This window comes from Homarus americanus, unplaced genomic scaffold (genome assembly GCF_018991925.1).
Source record: "Homarus americanus isolate GMGI-L3 unplaced genomic scaffold, GMGI_Hamer_2.0 scaffold27875, whole genome shotgun sequence".
NCBI classification, from domain to species: Eukaryota; Metazoa; Arthropoda; class Malacostraca; order Decapoda; family Nephropidae; genus Homarus; species Homarus americanus.
In genome coordinates, this window is record NW_024733870.1 from 493,984 (window position 1) to 510,783 (window position 16,800).

General features: G+C 40.6%; 1 protein-coding gene across 1 annotated transcript in view; it reads right to left on the bottom strand.

The window, feature by feature from the left end:
* Positions 1-1,746: 1,746 nt before the first annotated feature.
* Positions 1,747-16,800, bottom strand: part of LOC121870073 (pro-resilin-like) — a 33,778-nt gene continuing 18,724 nt past the window's right edge. The window contains exons 2-4 of the mRNA XM_042371841.1: positions 9,156-9,534; positions 5,023-5,355; positions 1,747-4,910 (exon numbers count right to left, since the gene is read on the bottom strand). Of these exons, the coding sequence (XP_042227775.1) occupies positions 4,315-4,910; positions 5,023-5,355; positions 9,156-9,534 (1,308 nt within the window). The 3' untranslated portion in view covers positions 1,747-4,314. The remainder of the gene's footprint in view (positions 4,911-5,022; positions 5,356-9,155; positions 9,535-16,800) is intronic.

Genomic DNA, 16,800 nt, shown 5'->3' on the forward strand with positions numbered 1-16,800 from the left:
CAAAAGTCCGGAATTTCAGCTTCCATCATTTTCTCCACGGAAAAAAAATCATGAAACTGTAATGACGAGAGAGAGAGACAGAGAGAGGGGAGATAGAAACCGTAGAGATCTCGTTCAGTTTTCGTCAGCTGATAAGTCACGTGTACGCCTGTACGGTGTTGTCAACTTAGCTGTCAAATATTTGATTGATAAGGGGGTAGAAGTTGATTATGTGAAGTTTTTTGACCAAGTTATTAACCTGAAGCAGTTTGTGGAAAATTATAAGTGATGAAGAATTTAGTAATCTGCCAACACATAAAAAGTGGACCGGATACTTTGAAAAATCAAAGAACTTTGAATGCCACTCAGAATTGCTAAGAATTGCACAATTCTTCTTTGCCCTATCATCTCACATTGCAAATGTAGAAAGAGTTTTTTCACTGATGCAAAGTCAATGGATAAAGGAAAGGAACAAATTGAGTGTTGAAACAATGAAAGGCATTCTGACTGTACAGTACAACTTCCGAGAAACATCTTGCAGTGACTTCTATACCTTTCTAAAGAGCAATCAGCCAATACTGAAAAAGATCCGATCTACAGAAAAGTATGCATGGGCACATCAAGTCACACACCCAGTGGGGGAAGAAGACTACAGCTAAAGAAGATATTCAGCCTTAAGCAAAGGTAATTTTTTTTTTTTTTTAAGATTTCTATACCATGTATGTTGTATATTAACCTACATTAAAAACACAATGCAATACAGTACATCGATACTGGTGTGTATATATATATATATATATATATATATATATATATATATATATATATATATATATATATATTTATATATATACAAATATGCAAAATAATTGTCACGGCTGCTTCAAGGTTACATAGCGCCAAAGTGTTAGGGGGGTGTCTTCAGGAACGTCCTCTTTTTTTAATGTTCAGATATAGCAACCCTAGCTTATACTATAAACGGACAAGGAATGATCTGGTATAAGCTTATTAGTACCCCAGAGGACGTTAATCAATCGAAATTGCTGTTCACAATATCCACGTATACCTCTACAAGGAATATACAGTATACTGCTTTTACGTGTGGAGTGGCATAGGGTATTATTTTAATTTTAACACATACAAACCTAAGGTGTTCGCCCAATTAAAGAACAGCCCCCACTTCCTTTTTAGTCCCACTTCTTGCCAGGTTATACTTCTCCTTATTTCTTTTCTGTTGCTATTTTCATGGTCTTTGCACCAGTGAGTCAGTGACAGCCCATTTGCCCTCCCTTCTCCAGCTTTCATTCCCAGTCGCAACACAATTCATTATTTATCAGCCCACCCTTACCGCTTATAAGTTTAATTTAGTTAGACTCACTAATTCCTTCATTCAACTCACTTTTTCATGGAATTTCTTTCCCTCTAACGTCTTTACACCAACATGCATTATCAATCAATCAACGAAGTTGTCGACCACGCTCTAACATTTGAGAATTTAGGTGTTTTCGGACTGTCTTCACCCATCCATCTCAATATTTGCCTCCCTTCCCCTGGCCTTCTTATTTGAGTTTTATCTATTAATACCTCTGCCATTATCTCTAAATCTATAATTATTATATGGCGTCATTATCTCATTTTTCTCAACCATATGTTTTTCTTATCAGTAAAACATTTTTAACCCGTAGAACCACATTTTGGGAGTCTTGAAACGTAGGGCACTTACTTATCTCGTACTAGTTCCTTGGAATTGGTCAAATGATCTTACAATTAAACATTTAAAAAGGCCTTTATTGGTTTATAAAGATGAGACACACAAATTTCTGTACTTTACAGCATCATATAGAAAATAATCTTAATGCTATAATGTATAAGCTTACACTACAATAATGATACACAATGAGGTAACTCCTGAGACATCATTTACAAGGGTGCAGGGAAAGTCTACACACATTATTATTATTTTTTTTTTATTATGTTAGGTCACAGTGGATCATAAAGGGTTATACTCTGGATATTGTGTTTTATGTTAATAAGTTCGTAACCGCAGGAGATAGCTTTAGATGGTTTTATTTTTGTTTTATATTGGAGGGGAAATCGTGTTGAAAATTCCGAATACTTTATAAGCAGTTAGCAGAAATGGTTGCTGGGTATTTTGACCAGATTAAATATTGAGTGTCCATCATTAGAGTAAGAAGAAAAAATGAGCTTTAAGATACAATTACATAAATTTTACAGTGAAAAATAATCTTTGCAGTTGACTTTCCCAGCACTCCTACAGGCTCAAGGAGGAACATCAGCCATAGGCGACTACGACAGTACCAGAATATGGAGACTTAAGTTATACCTAAATAAATGGCCATATCTAAATACTACCAGTGGCGCTCAGTGGCTGATCTTTACATAATAACAAATGATGCATTACAAACTGGCATGTTCCAACGCTTATTGAAAAAAAGACATGTATATGACAACTCGGTTTACAAATAAACAATGCTCCGTTTCAGGAATGGGTCCTTCAAGTCATCAAGAAGAGTGACACAACTGGGAAACCATTCCCACTAGTGAGTTTTGAGCAAAGTCCTGATTTTGTCCACCACCACCCAGGGAGAGTGGCCAGCAGGTGACAGGTTATTTTAAACTAGTGGTAGAGGGAGACAAGTGTGGGGAAACTATTGAAGCAAGAAAAAATATTGGAATATCCTAAATATCCTGGAAAACCAGAAAGGAAATGCGAAATAACCTAACACTAAAATTCTGTGATTTGATTTGGTATGCTGATTTTTTATACAACTAAAACATCATGACATTACGATGCTTACGAAGAAGAAATACAGTAGCAATAGATGTTTAAGTGTGAAACTCTCGTTCACTTGGCGTGTTCAATACACTTGTGAAAGATCAAATTTATGCTCATAAATATATGCCACATAAATATTGTTCGTAACCATTTTGGGGTATTTTAGATTTTAATATTTATTAGTTGCATGAGAAACTTACAGTGCAGCATCTGAAGTTTGTTTCAGGCTCTATAACGTAATCACTGGCCCATAATATTTTTAATGTCAGTGCTTGGCCAAATTTGTAAATATACCAAAATTGGTAGTGCTTATTTTTTTTAATTACAACAAATTTAAACATATATTTATTTACATAATGGAAGTTATTCAATAGAAAGTGAAGCGTAAGAGAGAACAAGATATGTGAGTGAAGAGGAAGAAGAATGTGGAACAAAAGAGACGTACAAAGTTGAGCTAATACTGTGACGGCGTCACTTTGCAAGGATCTTAAGAAAAAATGCTAATGAAGAGTGCAAGTTTCCACTAGCGTCGCTGACAACAAAATTATAAGTAAGACTGAGAATGAACCTCTGGACCAGCCAGTGGTTCTTATATATACCACCTGGGAGCCGCACTGACCACCTACACACTCCAAATTTTTTACTTCCTGTTGACTGAAAGAACCCTTAGAGAACGATAGTAAACTTACATTATTGAAATTTAGAAGGTTTAGCTTGTATGTTCTAAAAAAAGGACACAATAAACTGAAATGTTATAGAGTAAAAAAATCTTGTTTGAAATATTCTCGTACATAAACAAGTGGCGTTGCTACATACAGAACACTGAGTGCTAAACTTGCACACTTGGCGCCAGTGGTTCCTTCCTTAGTCTTTACTTTGCATATTTTGGTGTCATTCTAAGAAGTGGAAATATTTATATTTATCTAGCAATATATTAAAAATCTCCTATAAATAAGTGAAAACAGCAAAAATATTTTCATGTCATAAATTTGAAAGCAATTAGTAGAACATAAAATGTCTTGGAAAGTTTCAGTTAATTCAAATTATGTTAAATCTTGACTAGCAAGATGAAACTTTAGCACACAACAATATATTCATGATACAGTATCAACAAACCTATTCTACTACAAACAGTATTTATAAAACACCAAGGAAGGCAAATGTCACTAATGCTTACAGAGAAAATAACAATCCAAATACGTAAAAAAAAAAACTTAATTCAAAGGCTTTGTAACAAGGATGCAAAACACGTTCATCTTTTGTACAGGAGAGAGTTTGTGGCACTACCTCACTACAAGCAAGTGACAACCCTGGCGGATCAGTACCATCTCGGCAAACGTGTCCAAGGAAAAGCAGCCAAGAAGTAGAGAGCAATTTGGAATATCACAACCATGAAGTATGGAGTGCGGGTTGCCTCTGGACCCACATAAGGGGAAATCAAGGCTTACAATCTATGGCATGCATTAAGGTAGAGATTTTGGCTCGGCTAAGACGAGGCAGATGAGCTTGACCATGTGGACCGTTTGATACAGCTCAGTTTACGATGCATATGATGATGTCTCGTGAGATATATCATGGGGCACAACAGGGCCAGAGCCGTGGTGGACAGGAACAGCTGGGACACTGTATGACGTTGGGGGAGGAGCACCATAGGAAGTTGGGGGAGGGCCATATGAAGGTTGAGGAGGAACATAGGGCTGGGGTTGGACGACGATGGGCTGAGGGGCTGGTGCATGGAAACCGCTCCCACCTTTGCCTTTACCAATACTACTGCCAAGACCACCTCCACCTTTCCCCTTTCCACCTCTAAAACCTCCCTTGCCACCTCCTATACCTCCTCCAAATCCTCCCTTGCCACCTCCTATACCTCCCCCAAATCCTCCCTTGCCACCTCCTATACCTCCTCCAAATCCTCCCTTGCCGCCTCCTCCAAATCCTCCCTTGCCACCTCCTCCAAATCCTCCCTTGCCACCAAAACTTCCCTTTCCCTTGCCTGACACGACAGGTGCTGGGGCGTGGTAAGTGGGTGCTGGGGCGTGGTAGGTGGGTGCAGGAGCGCCGTAGGAAGGAGCGTAGTGTACAGGCGTCTCGTAGTATATGTACTCTGGTTCCTCGTCGTAGCTGTCGTAGCTGACTGTGGGATAAAGGAAGCAAATTATGATATATAAAGAACCTCACAGCATCATCATTACAATTAGTATATCCACGTCATACAACAAAACACTCTATAATGCTTAGAAACTTACAGAAGTCCTTAATTTTTTTGGAAGTCTCCTCCTCCCATTTATAGAATTGTTCCTTTGCCTTGTCCCAACCCTTCGCCAGCTTCCCGCCAAAGGATTCTTCCTCTTCATAATCGTCGTAAGCTACTGGGATGGGGACAGCCTGGTATGTAGTATGGTACTCAGTGTGGCCGTAAGTTTGGGCAGGAGCTCCGTAAGACTGAGATGGGGCGCCATAAGAAGGAGATGGAGCACCATAGGACGTGGCAGGCGGAGAGTAAGCCGCAACTGGTGCAGCGTACGAGTATGTGGGCTCACCGTAAGAGTCGTCCACGTTGTAGTCAATGTAGTCACTCACTGCAATAAAGAAAACAGTATTTAAAACAAAAGTCACAACAAATTATCATCCTAGTGGTGGTATGCCTTTTGTTACAGTAAGACGTTCATAATTATCTACAGGAACACGCCAGGACCTGTAAGGCTCAGGAGTATGTCAAACGGTCTTGGATCTAAACTCCTGAGGACACCACAGCGAGTGCCTGACTGCGCTGAAATATCGTGTTACTCTAAGAAACTAATGATTGTATTTGAATAAAGTTGTCTTCAGGGTTAAATAAATTTTTGTTTTTATTTCTTATTATTATTAATTCGTGTGTTTGCAATGTGGAGTGTGTTTTTGGTAACCAAGATCGAATTCTCCTCTTATGGATTTATGAGTTTAATCAAGGCATCAGGTAAAGTACCTGTGACGATAACAAACACATTTTGCTCAATACGTCTTATCCTTTAACTGTGTGAATATGTCTCAACAATAGTCTGAATTAAAGCCAACATGGGGCAGACCTTGAAGTTTTGTTCCAACAGAATGACCCCACGTAACAAGTATTTTTTATTGTTGAGACGCCATCATCACTTGTCACTTAAGAATTAGCCATTGTGAGTCATCTTGAATTAAAAATGACCTTTATTTGAGGTAAATTTACAGCTTAGTAGACACTAAAATCTACTTAGACTGAATAGTTTAGCAGTTTTATACTAGATATTGTGAAAAAAATCCCCTAAACTTATTTTGTTGTTGATTTTCTGGATTGTATCTACAAGTACTGGTATTAATTTGAATTTAGATTAAAAATGGCTGACACATCGGAACTGCCCATAAAAATCTTGCCAAAGGATAGTGCAAATATTTCTTGATTTATAGCTCGGCATCAGCTAATAATAATTTTTTTAACCTGAAATTATTTCGTCTTTTTCAGATGTACAACCAAGACTGGATACAGTGATATAGTGTACTTACATGGTTCACCCATAATGTTCACAGGATTACAAGATGCAAGTATTCTTAATAGAACTTCTTTGTTGGTAAGTGACTATCATTTCAGTAAGATACAATAATTATTATTTCATGGAATTCGCTGTTCTTTTCGTTTGTCCTAAGTAATGTGATGACAAGAATGTCCTACAATGATACGAGTCGCTACTTTGAACTTATTGACGGAGGCCTTGGACTGTAAGCTTTATTGAACTAATATTTAGAGTATAATATTAATAAGCAAGTCTGCTCAATAACTTTGGAACCTTTCTGGGATACATCAACACCCTATGGAACCAGTGTAGCTCATTTTTGGCTGTACTGTACATGTAAAGATAGTGAGTTCACCTCCTCCAGGTATCATACAGCAAACGAGTAATAGCTTTAGAAGTGATATGTTACTTTGTCAGCACATTAAAAAGGAATTCTGTGTGCCATGATATACGATGATAATAAAGTCATCAAAAGGAAAAAAAAAATACCGTCTTTTAAAAGCAAAGTTCTCCTAACAATAAATGCATCTTTTGGGTGTGGTTTTGAAGGAGCCACGTGAAACATTACTGTGTCATTGTCTCGCCTCTTAGTTTTACAATCCACAACAAGAGAACCATGACCTCCCCGGAGCACGAGGTGACATTAAGGCAAACACTGTGGAACGTGAACCAGCTGGGAACACTGACATTTTTCACGTGAGTTCTCTTCAACCACCTTCTGTATTATACCTATGCATAACAAAGATAAATGCAACAAAAGAGCATATTTAATTATTCACATGTTAAAAGGAGCATGAAGTGAATACTGTACTAAGTAGTTAGAGAATGATAAATTGTGATAAAAGGTTAGGGAAGATAGAGGAGGCTATCCCATGACTTGTTCACTAGGGTTGTTTATCAAAGTTTAAACTAATGTTGTTTGCGTTGTTTTCTTTGTATAAAACAGAAAATAATGAGATTGAGATTTTTGTTAGTTATCACTCGGCATTACCAGATTTTTCCCAGATACAAGTAAAACAAAACTCTGATACATGTTTCACTTCTTGTAATAAATACTCCACACCAGAAAGTGAATGTAAAGGTAAAGGGTAATATTCACAGTATTGTTTATAATATTTTGTGCTCTTACTTTGTGTGTCGTGGGCATGAGTTCTGACGTCAGAATCAGATTGCATATATAATTTTATATATGACAGAGCGGAATGTGTCACTTTATTTATATAAGTACATAAGTAAGGGTTACACGCCGACATGATTATTTGCAGTTTGATTTTGGAAATGCAGAATAATACCGTATAATACAACCTTCCAGAACTGGTTGATTTCATCCAATATTGAACGCTCGCTTCCCGTTGCGTTACCGGTTGTATAAACAGTAGCTTCACTCCCGCGTTGCTGTTGCCACTGTTGTTAATATCGAGATTCATTCCAGGGTGGTTCTGTTGCCACTTTTTAATATAAACTTGAAACCGTGTGGCCACAGCGCACTCATATGAGGTCGTAACATTTAATTTAAAATTTTATTGTTAATTTACTAATGGTTTTGTTAAATAATCTAATACATTTCAATATAATTCTTGATATATTGTTCTCCAATTACATATTTTCCTCATTTGTCAACATGTATTTATTTTTAATATTCATGGTTGCAGAGGAGGTTTAGGAGAGAATACAACAATGATAGATGGGAAGGGCAAAAACATGGCAGTTTTGAAAAGACAATGAGTAGGGTAGAAAGACAGGATTCCCGAACAAGCTGAAATTTTCATGGTGGTAATGAGGAACGAAAGTAGTCTAGGCCTGGGAGGGAGATGATATAGTACAGGAAACGTATATACAAAAGTCTTTACAATGGAAATTTTATTCACAAATATATATTAACCTTATTAATAGATACAGTGTTTGAGATTCGTATTAGGAATATCAAATATATATTAGAACTTAAAGAATGACAGATATGATGATAAAGTTAGGTTGTGAATAATAGCATGAGTGAATGGCGAGGTAGAGAAGTTCATTGTACGTTAGTCTTCGCTGGCCGCTCGTACTTGTCATTGTATTGTAGTGGGATAACCTTCCTTTATCATATCTGGTTCTTCCCTGGATTTAAAGTTTTGTCAAGATTTTTGTGAACTAATCATCCAGCGATGCACACTGAGCGCCGCACCGTGCTAGGCTGCGGCACTCACAAATGCAGTTGATTGATTGACCAGCAAGATAAACAGAGCACGGGATTTACGTCCTGGAGACTGTTTCTGATTTTTTTTTATGAATTTGTCAGGAGGTAACTATGTAGTACAGAGTTAAATACTCCTTAGTGACACGGTGGGTGGGCAACACATCACAAGTACGAGCGTTCAGTAGTTTGAGCATAATGTTCACAACTTCGAGGTACTCAGAGATGAGCAGACACGAGCTGAAGAACTTCTCTAGTTGAGATTTCTGTTGGACGGCTCGCGGTAGGGGAGACTAGTGGTATGTTACAGGCTGGGGGCCGTAGGATGTAGGTGGGGGACCGTAGGATGTAGGTGGGGGGCCGTAGGATGTAGGTGGGGGGCCGTAGGATGGAGGTGGGGGGCCGTAGGATGGAGGTGGGGGACCATAGGATTTAGGTGGGGGGCCGTAGGACTCAGGCTGGTGGTGGTAGGCTGGGTAGAGTGGAACATGCTGATCCCTAAAACCACCACCCTTTTTGTAGTCTTTCTTGAATCCTATGGTGACTGTTTATGGGGAAGAAATAATATGTGAGTAAAGAGCAAAGATTTCACGTACAGTTTAAGTGTTGAAAATGTAACAGCTACTGAGTTGTTGTAGATAAGTTAAGAATAATCAGACAAAAAATAGTCACTTACTGAACTTGGTTAACTTCTTCCCAGCATCCTTGAACATCTGATCGATTCCCTTGAAGGGGTTGCCCTTGCCCTTGCCCTTGCTCTTGCCCTTATCGCCTCCTGATTGCCTGATAGGTCTGGGAATGCTTACATAGTGCGTCTGGTAACCTGTTTGGTGGTAGGTTTGGGGAGGAGGGTAAACGGGCGGAGGGTAGCCACCTCCTCCGCCATGGTGAGAAATCCCAATGTCATGGCTCGGGCCACCGTAGGCAGGCACGGGGGCCGAATTCTGGCCGAAGGAGTCGTAGCCACCCTGGCCGGTGAAATGATGCAGCTGGGGTCCCGTAGGCGGCTTGTCGGCTAAGGCCAGCACCCCGACCGTCGCCAAAACCACGCTGAGCTGTAACACACAAAACCACCATCTTAGTCGGGTACACAGATAACATTCAGTGATTGTAAAATGATTGATGGTCATTGGAGGAAGGGGAAGACCAATCCTGATGATAAAAGGGAGTCAGTAATGGTCATGTCATGGCATACATTAAAATAAAGTACACTTTCTCTCCAGGCCCAAGATTCACGTCATATAACAAATGTATTTTTGTTTGTTAAATTTGTAAAACGAATAAAATTTTCGTTTCTGGTCCACCAAGGGAGGTCGCTGTTAATAGCGCGGGTGAAAGGGGTACTAGTCTCTAATGTTCATCTCTAGAAATCGAGGTCGGCTAGATAGTGCGGGTGTGAACTGAATGTGAATCGACAGCATGAGGCAAGTGATGACACTGTGTCCCGTTCTTAATGACGTGATGTGCAAGCGGAAGATTCATGTTACACTGAGAGTTTTTAGGAGGCTGACTGGAAAGTTAAACAACAAAAATACTCGTAGGGAAGCTTACTAATCAAGGTTGAGAAAACAATGGCTTATGTGTTGGAGCGAGGAGTTGTTGCCTGGAAGGAAGTCATTAGAATAAAAACTTGTGGTTGACGCTAACGTTGGTCTTATGTACATACTTGTAAAGACTGCTTCTAGACCAGTGGGGAGACCAGGGGGTGTTTTTCTTAGAAGTGAGGAGGGCGGAGATGACTTTCCCACTTACAGTTCGGGGAGAGTTGAGGGGGGGGGTGCACTCTTACGGGTAAGATAGAAGTTTTCGCAAACGTCTTGATGCGTGTGAACAGAATTGAACATGTAAACACATGGCGGTGGCACTGTTGTGTACTTCTTCCCCGGCAACGCCCACTACACCAGGACACCCAAAAGATGCTCGAGGGCGTCTGTCGGGACTCTGCTACAGGAATCTCCCTCATCTCTTTGGTCGTAAATTGCAGGAGATTTACAACACAGCTGACATAATGCGGTGTGTAGCAGAAGTGACTTGAGACGGAGAGCACCAGGACACATGACTGAGGTATTATCAACAACTTACGGTGATGATAAAGTTTACATTTTAAATAAAGGAAGAATATCTTCATACAGTAACAGAAGAATAACACCATAAATCAGTGCGATAAATACTGTCGGGACAACACCAACTGGTGCCGTATAACAGAAGATACTCAGAGCAGGAGACTCACACATGTACACCACATGATCCTTGTGTCGCTGCTGCTACGTCAGTGACTCAAACGGGGAATTGTAGCGGCTGATATACCCGTGGTCAAGGCCTCCGCCGCTCTCTAACCCGGAAGGAAGGAAGGACAAGGTCAGCATAAAACGTACATCGCAGACAGTGGGACAACAGACCAGGACAGACCCTTGAGGGCAGGCGGGTCGCCCTTACCAGGAAGTGGTTGTGGCCAAATGCTGTCTGCAAGCAACTGATGGGGGGGGGGGGACCCTTATGGTACTATGGTGGTCCAGTAGTACTGTCTGGTGCTATGGTGGTCCACTAGTACTGCCAGGCACTATGGTGGTCCACTAGTACTGTCAGGTACTATGGTGGTCCAGTAGTACTGGTCCACTAGTACTGTCAGGTACTATGGTGGTCCACTAGTACTGTCAGGTACTATGGTGGTCCAGTAGTACTGTCTGGTGCTATGGTGGTCCACTAGTACTGTTTGGTACTATAGTGGTCCACTAGTACTGTCAGGTACTATGGTGGTCCACTAGAGGGAATGAATAAGTCTTACGATACCTGGTGTCCGCGGTCAAGCGAAAAACACTTTCTTCTTTCCAGCTATAACAGACTGGAATAAATTTGATAAAAAAACCCTCACTATTACTCTGTAAACATACTATCACTGATTAGAGACCAAGTGTTAACCTAAGCATAGGACCCTCCTGGAGATAAGCACATGACAGCTTTGTTGGCTAACCTTGGTCAAATGTCTGGTACTGTGATAATTCTTAATTAGCGTTACCCTAGGTTTCATCATCCGGCATAATATAAGGTCGAGTAGTATCCCTGAGTGTGTTTTGGACTGGTTCACCTCGGCAGTATACGAGATGAGATGATGACATACATGAACCACGAGGCGTTATACTGATCCCTTCGTGATTTCCTACGTTTCTATGTTCGGTTAGACTGCATTATTTTTGTTGTTGTTCGTTGACATTAAATATTAAACGTGAACACTGTTTCAGGATTCTGATATATCGCATACCGTACAGTGTCCTGATGTACTGTACAGGTGTTATTTTAGGTATATTCGTCTGTAACTGTGTATTTTATCAACACACAGATAGAGTGTAAGGCTGCTAGCATCTCTGAATATTTTATTTCCCGTCACTACAATATTACACATCGATGGCCTGAACGTTAGGTCGGGATTGTTCTCAGTTAATACACTTGGTGTCTTTATTTTGTACTGTTGCGTTTAGTTGGCGCCATGATCTCATCCGACTCACTCAGATGAGTAAATGAAGTATTGGGATGGATTTTAGCAGTCGTAGTAAATAGTTACATGCTGAAAACTGTAAACACGACACACCACTTTCCACCTTTATATGTGTATGCAGCTACACACACACACACACACGCACACACACACACACGCACACACACACACACACACGCACACACACACACACACACACACACACACACACTCGCACACTTATCTCAGCGGGTACTTTCATGTAACCTTTCCACCTCCTCTACGCTTTCTGCACTCACTGACTTTTATAGGTTATCTTGGCCACTCTCTCCTCCACTCCTTTCTCTCTCTTTTGTCCTGGCCTCTCACCCCTCACCCGACACGTATCACCCCTCATCCACCACACTGCCACGCCAACCACCTCACTCGAACACCCTATGGTATTCTTGATCCACTCACACTGACACATGAACCACGCCACTACACCATTTATACCACCTACAACACCCACACCACCAAAACCACACTAACTCACAACACCACTTAAACTGCTCATACCTATAAACCAAAGGCTAACTTACGCCCCATGAGTCCCAGTCAAACTTATGTACAACAGAAACTAATTTAACCATCTCCCGAAAGCTTAGACCCGCTTGCCTTCATCTCATCCACGAGAGAGAGAGAGAGAGAAAGAGAGAGAGAGATCATATTCTTTCACCCAGTTTTTCCTTCAACAGTCATGTATGGGCAGAATCTCATTACCAACCAGATTATGAACATATTCGTCGTAAGTTAATATCACCAGGAAGATGAAATGTGATGCCAGTTTTGAAAGGTGATCCACCGACTAGGCCACACCACTCATAGTTGGCACCCAGCCATCGGGGAAGTTATAAATAGTACAGAGAAGCCAGCACTGGTTAGGTGGATCTGGTGATGGTGCAAGGGGGGGAGGGGGGGCACTCATCCATATCTGGAGGTGGTATCCTTTCCCTCACATTCACTCTGTCAGTCTAATCTGGATGAAGACTTGCAGTACCCGATGTAATATTTTCTTTTGTAATAATTCTTTTCCGATAATGTTGTATATAAACTAGATGACTACTGTATATTCTCTCCCAATTAGTTGCCCTTCCCAGCTTTCTCTAACAGCCTCGAGGGTCGCTGTAATGAGCACGTGACCCTGTCGACTGGCCTTGGGTATCTGAGATGACGGCTGGTCCATCAGCTGTCACAGGTCAAATTCCTTATGCTATTTGGAGCACACTGAGTCACAAGAACGACTCGAGAAACACCATCGAGAGAGCCAGTCATAAAACCCAGTCAAGTAAAATGTCATAGATCTAACTAAAGGCGTTGATTAAAAGACAGTGAGAAGACTTAGTTAAAGAATATTAAAATATACCCTAGCGGCCCCAGACGCTTCAAGACTGGTAACACAGACAGTGAGGCCCGCAACACCACCTCCTGGTCGCCAGAGGTATTCTTCATAGACCCAAAACCTGCTGACAAGAGTGAAAGTTCTCGAAGCCGTTGTAATACGTGTACATGTTAACTACACCAACACCGCACACAGCAGGAGGGAGTAAAAACAACGACGATTTTTGTATCGGCCAGTAAAAATAATATTAAGCGCCTCATCGTTATCTACTAAACTATGGTAGATGGTAATTAACGCCGTGAAGTTAAATGATGACATTGGTGGACAAAAACACAATAGCCACCATTATTAACGACCTAAGATTAGTGATTCTTCTTTCTCAACATTTTAATAAGGATTTATCAATAACTGACCATACGAACGAACACATTGTAAGTGTATCATCGAACCTTTAGTCTTAGAAGTAGGGGAAAACAAATCTCTTGCGGATAACTTCCTGAAACCCACAGTTCACTAGTATTGTACAACATACGAAACTGCAGCCCCAAGCTTCATACCAACTATGTAGGAAAGTAACTGCAATTCAAAAGTATTTACACCAACATGTATAACAAATTAGCTGATAGAAAAAGACTTGGCATCAACCATCATACGAAGATATTCACAATACCAGACCGTCCACAACCTTCATAACTACGACCTAGGAGAAGCAGCTACCAGACCCCGGCAGGTGAGAGGCTTGGTCAGCTGCGTGATAGAAATGGCAGGCGTGAGAGCAGCGAGCCCGGACAAATGGGCAAAAACTTGTAGAGTAACTTTCGCGCCGAGTTCCGTTCCTTCTGCACGTAGTCGGTCACCTGTGGGCGTATCGCCGTTGCATTTTTGTATCACCATGAACGGAACTGTAGATTGTTATTAACACGAACATAATACCAACTGTTCTTTTTGTTCACTGGTTATTTACACTCAGGAAAATAAAGATCTTACGCACGAGTAATAAGCGGTAAACGTAACCATCCAGAAATCGAGGAGGGAAGGAGTGTTTCAGTAAAATAGGCTCAGAGTACACAGGAGTCTAAGCGACCATAGGCTAGACTAGATAGACGACGCGTCAATAAGAGTATACTCATCCCCCTCCCACTCCCCCCACAAAGTCGTCAACACTTACCCAAACAACTGACTTGTATTTGCGACAAGTGATGGAAGTGTTAGTCTCGCGTGACGCTCTGTTGTGTACAAGAATGCTGTTGATAACTTTATTCACGCACCCTGATCACAGAAGTAAATGTAGTTTGATTTTAAGTAATGTGGACGTTGCCTAAAGTAACTGTATAGAGAAAAACGTTACTTACAATACTTACAAGATATGATTGATAAATACTACCCATTTTAAAATAAAGAATATGGGAAATACATTAACTAATAAAAAAAAATAAAGAACAGGGGAGGGAGGAGAATATAAGAGGAACAGTAACGAAGATGATGAAAAAGAAAATATCAAACAAGAGAATGACAAAATAACATGATTAATGATCGTGTTTGTGAAGAAGACACAGAGAAACAGGAAGAGAGAAGGCGGGCAATAGGAGGTAGAGAAAGGAGACTAAAATAAGCGGTGTTGATGTGGGCAGAGTGAAAGTGGCGGCGTAGGCTGGTGGTGAGGCATAATGACAGGAACACCAGGGGGGTACACTCAACCACAACCACCACAACAACTATCACCACAATTATTAACATTACAACCACAAATACTACAACCACCAACACCACAACCACCACCACCACTTTTCACAACCACCACAACAACTATCACCACAATCATTAGCATTACAACCACAAATACTACAACCACCACAACCACCACCACCACTTATCACAACCACCACTACAACCACCCACCATCATAACCATTCAGATTGAGTCTCAACCATGGTGCCCCAGCGGAGGGTGTCTGGTGCATCCTGGTGAAAGTCTGTATGAAAGTTTATATCTTCATCTAATCACTAAAATACTTTATATATATATATGACACTAAATATAAAGTTTGTTATAAGAAAGTATATATCGCTCTAACCTAACCTAACCAACGAAACCTAACTTTACCATACTTAGTTAACGCTTAAATTAACTACACTTAACCAAATTTTATTGAGTCAGACAAGTTAAACTTAACCTAACCTAACCTGTACCTCACCCCTTAGTAGTAATAACTTGTGCTGCCGTGTTCTTATCTGACACTCTTCTATGTAAGGTCAGGTGTGTAGCCTAATTAAGCATTGGCATTTTTACCTCAGTCATTATCACACGTAGTTATAAATAAGTATAATAAGAGTTAAGATAATAAGATCACGTGAAGATTAGACCCCCCTCTCTGAGCTAAACTAACCTAACCTAACCCCACCCCTTAGGTAGGCTTTTTAATTATCAGGTGAAATAAACTCCGGTGGAGATCCTAAATTTCAGGTGATCCCAAGAACTGCCTCGCATCATCCGGCGTGATGTGAGGAAGGTGACGTAGCCTCGTACTTATGCAGGATACCAGACATTGTACATAACATACTGTACTGTGGTGTGGGGGAAATAAATATAACTAGGGAAATGAGGGAAAAATCCTGATTATTGAGCTAGAGGTAATTTTTTAAGGAAAATTCACCGCTTCAACTTGTTTCAGCGGTAAAAGATGAACAATATTGGAACTTTTGTCTGGAATGGAGCGAAGTACAACATATCGCTAGAGGATGATAGTGGTTAACATCAAGAAAAAGTGTTGAGATGAAAGGTTAGTTGGATCAAAATCTGGATGATTATGGGTATGGTAAAACGAGGCTGTTACTTACAAGGATTTACATATAACCTAACCTACGTCAAGGGTGAGTGTCATAGTTAATGGCGCGCCGTGTAATGAGAGGGAAGGAGAGGTTAAGGATGGTTTCTGTAGATCTCGAAGGAGTTAATGAGGGAGTAGATGAGTGTAATATGTGAGTGACTGAGTGCAGGAGGAAATGTGAGGTCCGGGGTGGTGGGGTTGGGGGGGTATTACGTCGGTGGAGGGTACAAATAAGTGAACTGTGCCTGTGTTGACGTGTGTGTGTATCGCTGTCACTCACACAACTGTCCTTGCTTGACTCGACGTGTGTATGTGCGTGTGTGTAGTGTTGACAAGGGAGGTGACACAAGTTCATACGAGTGAGTTGACTTGTGGGTAACGGTTATATGAATGAATGAATGGATGGTGCAAGGTGAATGAGTATTTCATTTCGAGGTTTGAATATTAACGTTGGTGGAAGATCAAACAAGAGGTCATACAGTATCACAATAGTTTAAATAACACGCAAAGAGAAAACGATGAATATGTAAACCTGAACGGAAGAATGACAAGTGGATAGTGTTGACACATATTTTACTGTGTGTGTGTGTGTGTGTGTGTGTGTGTGTGTGTGTGTGTGTGTGTGTGTGTGTGTGAAAATC